An 8148-nucleotide genomic window follows, 5' to 3' on the forward strand; every position below is an offset into this window, starting at 1 on the left:
GGTGAGACGGTTTTCACCACAAGAAAACACAATTAGCTAAACTTCTGCTGGCCAATCGTCTGGCGGAACACTTGACGGGTCGACGATCGAGGCGGTCTCTTTGATGCTTAACCAGTGACTGATGATGATCTGCGGGCGACGATCGGCTATATTGGTTCGCCGATCGCGCCGCGTGTTATCTCTCACGGCTCTAGTTGGCGTCGGCCGATAAGAGATTAGAGAGTGAGTGCCGGCCCGGGCAGACGGTAATAACAAAATTCATGCCATTTCAATAACAAATACTGTTAAAATAACAAAAAGTGTTATGGAATCTTCTTGCAAAATTCATTTTTGCATAAGAGTTTAATAACAGTTCATGTTATCATAACAAAATTTGTTATTGGTCTGATATTGGTTGAGAGCCAAAACAACTTGGGAATAACATTTTTTGTTATGGAAGAATACCTTCAACCGTTATTGGGATGATCGGATTAGTTGTTAAAATAACAAATAATAATAACAAAGATTTGTTCGAAAAATAACTCAAAATGTTATTAGTCTGTTATTACAATAACAATTTAATAACAAAAAAATCATAACGGCGAATAACAAATCTTGTTATGAATAACAGAAAATGTTATTGGCCTAGTATTTTCAAATATCAAAAAATGTTATTCCCAAGTTATTTCCGTCTGCTCGGGGGGGCGTCGCCAGGGTGGCTGCTCGACTTGATTTCCCCCCTCGGGAAATTAGTTTGATGCTGGCATGGTTGATGTTGGTCCGGTTTGTTGAAGTGGTTTTACATGAGACATGATTTCTGTGTTTGTGCTAAATGTGCTCACGTGCTAGGGTAATCAATCAATGATCGGCCTTCGATTTTTAAATTGCCCAATATCATGTGCATGTGTTCCATATGTGCGTGCAGTTCACTGGGAGATTACGCGCTCGCGAGAGTAAACGCGCAATCAGCATCGATCGGCTGCTGGGAAGCCGCGATCGATGATGATGATGATGGTTCTTGGCTTCTTGTTTGTGTTGTAAGTGTAGTGGTTTTATAAAAAATTCTAGAAGACAAAAGATCAAATTTTGCCCTGATTGGGATGGCTTAGGGCACTCTTCTTGTTATTCGCAGACTTCTACTGTTGCGATGGTAAACTGCAGCAGGCAGGTTACAAAGTTCAGAAAATTTCTAATAAAATTGTCAAAACTTTGGAGGTATTTTTTCGAATAATCCAGAAAATTTCCAATAAAATTGCCTGAGACACTTTGAAGGTTGGACCTCTTGTTGTTAAAATAAAGCGAATATAAGAAAAAGAAACATGAAAATTGAAGTTTTTCAAGTCGCATCCATACATTTCCCTCATTTTCTAAGGCCAATATCTCAGCAACTAATGGTCTAAATTTCAATGTTCAAATTTGAAACATTTGTGAAACATTTCGAAAAAAGATATTTAGAAAATCTTGGAATCATGACTAATATTTCAAATGCGCGTTATATTGAATGTATTGTTACTATTCAAAATATTGAAAAACTGGATTTTTCAGTTAAAATTAAACTTTAGTGGCTAAATCTTTATCCTAGACTTTATCAAAAAAATCGGTAAAGTACTTTTCGATTGCAAATTTGATTTGATTTTTTATTAAAAACTGAAGTAAAAAAACTTGTTCTAACTAAAGTTTCTATCAAAATCAAAAATACGGATTTCGGGAATTTTTTTTTTGTGTGCAAAAAAAATTAAAATCGGAAAAAAATTGTACCTATTTTATCCTGAATAGTCCTCAACTTTGCGAAAGACACCAGATCATGGCCGTTCTTGGTCATCCGCGACAGACACGGACGACGAAACAAAGAGAAACGCAAAAAGTAACTTTTTCAAAACTTTTTTTCGTAAAATCGCGATAACTCGTGATGTTTATAAGCAAACCCCTTATGTCTATTAGGGTGGTCCAAATCCGGACTTTTTTGGGGCTACCCCCTGAAATCAAAGATTGACCCATCACTAGGCTAAATTCCAAATTTGAGCTCATTCTGACCACGGGAAACCCTCCCTCCAATCGCTTAAAGTTTGTATGGGAAAAATCGTCAAAATGTATGGAGAAAAGCAACTGTTTTACTTTTTTACCTGTGGAAGGCGCCATAATTATCCGATTCTTACCATTTCTCAAATGTAGAACCTTCATTAAATTTAGAACAACTTTCCCGAAGACACAATATTTTTAGGATTTTTTCCCGCGAAGTTATTAGCGCCCAAAACTGACCATTTTTGCGCGGCCAGCTGTAAGGGGCTACCTAACAACGATGTTTATTTCCAATTCGTACACGCACGTGCTCTCTCTCAGGTTCACTCTCTCACGAGCTGCTCGCCTGCCTGCCTGCCTGCCTGTTTACTTACAAGCACGCGCGCAGTTTCTCTGCTTGAACTTTTGTCGTCGTCGTCGTTTTCGTTTGCCGTCCGCTGCGCTGCGTTCCTGGCATGTTTATTATAATTTTCAACAAAAATAGTCGGTTTGTATTGAGATATAAAATCAAATGTAATATGTGAACAACAAAACGAAAAAAAAAACACAACAATAGATATCATATTATAAGAGCGTGTGAGAGAGAATACAAATTTGATGAATTAGTTCATCCATGAATCGTCATCTGTTCTGATCCAAACCTAATTGCAAACGTTTTGGATTTTAATTTATCTGCTTTTGTTACAAGAAATACCATGAAGTATTTTTTAGATAAAAAAGGAAGGAATTTTCTTTAGATTTTTTTAAAAACTGAATCCAAAAGAGTATCTTAAAGGAAGGCCGCAACTGCAAGATCTGAAGGTTGTTAACGATTGTGCAGAAAGAGATGTTTCCTGAAACGAAAAATTTACAGGTAAACTGACAAAAAATGATAAACAGTTGCAATATTTGTTGCAGGTGGTCTAGGAACACAGAAAGAAATTTCCAGAAAGAATAAAAAAATAATTTTAGAGAGTATGAATGAAAATTTGCAGCAATAATTGTAAAATTGCCTTGATTTGTTCTGATTTGTACTAAAGTATATTTTTGTTAAAGCAAACTACCTAAAGGAACAACATTTGTATTACCTGAAGATTTTTTTCAAATAATTGAATCATTATCATGTTTCTTTAGCATATACGAAAAACTGCGTGTAGTGCTTGGAAAAACAAACAAACCCTGTTCTCATGACATTTGCTGTATTTTTTTAATTGAGCCTAAGCTGTCTTTTCTTTAAACTATTTTTTTCAGCGCAGTTTTTTTTATTTTTGACATAATTTAAGAAATTATATGCTAAATATATCTCAAAACAATCCTGCTATTTTAGTTGAAAATTATAATAAAAATGCCAGAAATGCAGCGCAGCGGATAGCAAACGAAAACGACGACGACGACAAAAGTCCAAGCAGAGAAACAGCGCGCGCTTGTAGGTAAACAGGCAGGCAGGCAGGCGAGCAAGCTAGTGAGAGAGTTTGAACCTGAGAGAGAGCACGTGCGTGTACGAATTGGAAATAAACATCGTTGTTAGGTAGCCCCTTACAGCTGGCCGCGCAAAAATGGCCAGTTTTGGGCGCTAATAACTTCGCGGGAAAAAATCCTAAAAATATTGTGTCTTCGGGAAAGTTGTTCTAAATTTAATGAAGGTTCTACATTTGAGAAATGGTAAGAATCGGATAATTATGGCGCCTTCCACAGGTAAAAAAGTAAAACAGTTGCTTTTCTCCATACATTTTGACGATTTTTCCCATACAAACTTTAAGCGATTGGAGGGAGGGTTTCCCGTGGTCAGAATGAGCTCAAATTTGGAATTTAGCCTAGTGATGGGTCAATCTTTGATTTCAGGGGGTAGCCCCAAAAAAGTCCGGATTTGGACCACCCTAATGTCTATATATCAATTTTTTTGTAATTGTCTGTTCTACAACTTTGTAGAATATTGTTACACTCTAAAAAATAACCCTGCAAAGTTAGAAAAAACACGAAATTTTAAAATGAAAAATTTTGTTCTAAATGAAAAAATGACCCTTCTGGGTCAATGTAGATTCGAAAAGTACATTAAATTTCCCATAAAATTACATGTTCCAAAAATTTTTACAGTCGAGTAACGGAAAATGGGAGAATTTTTAAAACTTTTTTAGTGTTTTTTTCGATGAAAAATACGTTTTTTCGAAATTCTGAGTACGCCATCAAATCGGGCGTCTAATTTTACATAAAAGTCCTCTTGACACCAAATTTCTATCTCATCACCGTTTCTGGCTGCAAATTATTGAAAAACACCTCTTTTTTCGCATGTTCAAAAATGGAAGGGGTCGTACCGCCCCTCCGTCACGAGATATCAAAAAACGGACCTCGGATTCGTGATCAGGGACAAAAGTTACTCCTTAGGACAAAGTTTCACGCAAATCGAAGAGGGGTCGGGGCAACTGCTGTGTGAGTTGGCGGAGAATTACCCAAATCATACTCATTTTTAGTATTTGAAGAAAAAAAAACAGTATTTAAGAACAGAAATATCAATAAATCTTTCAATAAATGCAAAGAAATCATAAGTTAAATTGATTAACCATTTGTTGTAATTACAGCAACAATTCAAAACTTAACGAAACCCCTCCCTCTCTTCCCGCCAGGGGACGGAGTCCCGCCGCAGCAGCGCGATGACCTGCTGCAGCACGGAGAGTTCCTTCCTGGAGCGACGCTGCTCGGCCATCACGCTGGGTTTGTCCTCGCTGTCGCGATCTCCGTCGCGCCAACAGAGCCGTGACGATCCCCGAAGTAACGGCGGACCGTACTGTGGCGGCGGAACGGCTTCTGCGGCGGCCTCGGCTGCGGGGGCGACCTGCGCCGACTGGGACGCGTTCTACCCGGGCATCAACATCATCGAGGCAACGCCGAAGAGTTCACCGTGTCCAAGCGAGAGAGTGGCGCACCGTGGGACGACGACTGCGACGACGACGACGGGTAGTTTGTGTGCGAGGGAGTTGTTTAGTGGGATTGGGGGAAGTGGGAGTAGTAGAAGGCACCAGTATCAGCTGTACGACGAGAGTTCGATCGACTGCATATCGGAGTATCCGGTGGAGACGGATGTCGAGTTGGGACAGGTGAGGTCGCTGAGGCATAAGAACTATCACAGCAGTAGCAGCAGGGTGGACGAGGTTAGTATAGCGAACCATCGGAATCCGGTGGCGGTGGGGATTGTGGGGGTGGCCAGCGGTTCCGGAGTTCGGCGTGCCCCGTTGGCGTCGCTAAGTTCCTTCAAGATGTCGTCGGCAGATGGTCCCGACAGTGACCAGCGGAGTTGCGGGTCGGACTCGGTGTTTGACGAGAGCTGTGCGGACACCGACGAAGATCTGCAGCAGTTCAGCACGGACAGCGACGAGCTGAGTATTCCAGATGACGAGGAGGAGGAGGTTCAGCAGGTTCAGCGTTCCAGGCCGGCGGTGGCCGGTCCTAGCAATCAGCAGCAGCAGCAGACAGGTGCTAGCAGTAGCAGTGGTGGTGGTGGTGGAGTTCGTGCCAGTGATAGTATTTATGTCGATATCGAAAAACCAAATGATACTAGTTGTTTAAGTAGTCTTTCAAATAGATCGAAGCTGAAACCGGACAACAGCCGGGGCAACAACCTAGTGACTAGAATCGAAACCAAAGCAATCATCGAAAGACAGCAACAAAATGACAGCAGCAGCAACAGCCGGGACCGGTCACCGTCCCCGCGGTCCACCGCGACGACGGTGGTCAATCCCCCTAGCAGTGTCAGCTCTAGCGCCGCCACCACCATCGCCGTTAGTCATAACAGTAAGGACAACAATAACACTAGCACTAGCAGTAAAAACAGCAAACATCACCACACTAGCAGTAAGAGCAAAAACGACGATAATAGCAATCAAAAGCAGGTCGAACGCGACCCGGACACTAATAATAAATGCGTTGAAGTTAATGTTATAATTAAAAACCATAGCCAGCATCACCACCACATCAAAAGCCCCTCTGTGATTCTCGAGCTCCCGATACTGACGATCGACGAGGACAGCTCGCAGTCGCCGCTGTCGCCGGTGGATCCGTGCGTGCCCGGTCCCTCGCGGAAGTGGTCCAAGGAGACGCTGTTCTAGTTGCGACTGTTTGTTACTGTTACACACTGTTGTTGACGACCCCCGCCCCTCTAGAGAATCCTTCGTTCTACTTCTTCACCCATCGATCCGTCCAGCAAAAAAAGCAAGTTTAGTGACGAGACACTTCCAAGAGACGATGACGGGAGTAGAGTTTGACTGACACTGTTACACTGTTACGAAAGAGCATGCGTCTCCATTGAAGTGAATGAAAGGGCAACGTTTTAGTGGGGACGCAAGGTGCTTCAAATTACTTGGTGATTACTCTTGAGGAAAATCGATTGTTCATTTTGTCATCTATTTCTTATAAACATATAACAATTGAGTTAAATTTCGATGTAATTTTTCTATTTATTTCAATACATTTGAACTGTCAATAGTGTAATGATTCATATTGATTATCAAAATTTAACAAAAATGATAGTATTTTTGTGCACAATAAAAAAAAATGATACTAGTTGATCACTTTAATTCAAAATTATAACTTAAAAGGAGAAAAAACATTTTTGACTCTCTCAAAAATTCAAGGTATAAAATTCGCGATTTTTTATCGATCGTTCTCGGCCTACGTACAACACAGGCCAAAAAATCGAAATTCAATCAAATTTTAGAAACCTAAAAATCGACAAGTCATAAGATCAAAACGTTATGTTTTTGACATGTAAAAAAAACAGGTTCGATACAAAAAACATAACTTCAAAATTTATATTTTTAAAGTTGTAAAGTGATTGTCGATTGCAAATTCGATTTAAAATAAAAAAAATCAAGTGAAAAGAAGGTTTTGATCATGATTTAAACATTTGCTAAAATCCAAACAAACTTTGATTACCACAACTGTAAAAGCTGAAAAGGTGTCATTTTAATTAATCTTAAACAAATACAGAAATAAATAAAAATCATTAAGGATTAATTTGTGAACCCTAATAGAAATCTATTTTTTCATTTCTTTGTTCTTTTATGTCACGGAAGATTGTTCTTTACACGAAATTATCAACCAAATAGACCATTGATTGGTTTGAAAATGTAACTTCTGATAAAATTATCAACTTTAAAAAATATCCTGATGAATGATCAAAATATAATTATTTTGGTTTCAATTCAAAATATTTTCCAGTTAGCAATCACTGATTTCTTAATATGTATCATTACTTAAATACTACAATTATTAATTCTCTATCCTGATTGTTCCTGATCCTGAATGTTACTATTGTTAGAATGTTTGCTTTTATCTGATAATTAAAAATAAATCAATTCATTTAAAAAAACTGACCAATCTTTTGAAATCAAATCAAAACAGAGATGTTGAGCCAATTTAAAAATGATTTTTAATTGAATATTTTTATGAAAACAAAATAAACATAAAGATATTAAACTACAAAAAGCCAAAACTCTTACAAATTAATAACTTGATAATTCCGAAAATATTTTCTTTTTGACAAATGAGGTTGCATACTTATTTAGCGAATGTTGTCCCATTTTTTATGTTTGTTTCCTTTTCAATTCTTCAAATAGTTTATATACAATCTATATAAAAATGCATAGAAATATATAATCTATATAAAAAAGTATATATAATCTAAATAAACATGCATTGTGCGTGAAATTGTTGTTGATTATTTATATTTTTATTACAAACAGTTAAGTTTCATGTATAATTTTCAATGACATTTGGATGAACCCATGAACCACATCTTTGATTGGAGGAAGATATATTGCGAGGTTTCTCTTCATTTCTAATAATATAAATTAAAGTTTAACTTACCCGAACAGACGGTAATAACTAAATTCATGCCATTTCAATAACAAATACTGTTAAAATAACAAAAACTGTTATGGAATATTCTTACAAAACCCATTTTTGCATAAGAGCTCAATAACAGTTTATGTTATCATAACAAAATTTGTTATTGGGTTAATATTGGTTGAAAGCCAAAACAACTTTGGAATAACATTTTTTGTTATGGAGGAATACCGCCAACTGTTATTGGGATGATCGGATTAGTTGTTAAAATAACAAAAAATAATAACAAAGATTTGTTCGAAGAATAACTAAAAATGTTATTAGTCTGTTATA

At 37.8% G+C, this 8148-nt stretch overlaps 1 protein-coding gene across 2 annotated transcripts in view; it reads left to right on the forward strand.

Moving 5' to 3' along the window:
* The window catches only part of LOC120417818 (serine-rich adhesin for platelets-like), a 181588-nt gene extending 175453 nt beyond the window's left edge, over positions 1-6135 (forward strand). For both annotated transcript variants that reach the window (XM_052711331.1, XM_039580029.2), the window contains exon 5: positions 4599-6135. In XM_052711331.1, the coding sequence (XP_052567291.1) occupies positions 4599-6077 (1479 nt within the window). In that variant the 3' untranslated portion in view covers positions 6078-6135. The remainder of the gene's footprint in view (positions 1-4598) is intronic.
* Positions 6136-8148: the final 2013 nt, after the last annotated feature.

This window comes from Culex pipiens, unplaced genomic scaffold (assembly GCF_016801865.2).
Source record: "Culex pipiens pallens isolate TS unplaced genomic scaffold, TS_CPP_V2 Cpp_Un0001, whole genome shotgun sequence".
NCBI lineage: Eukaryota > Metazoa > Arthropoda > Insecta > Diptera > Culicidae > Culex > Culex pipiens.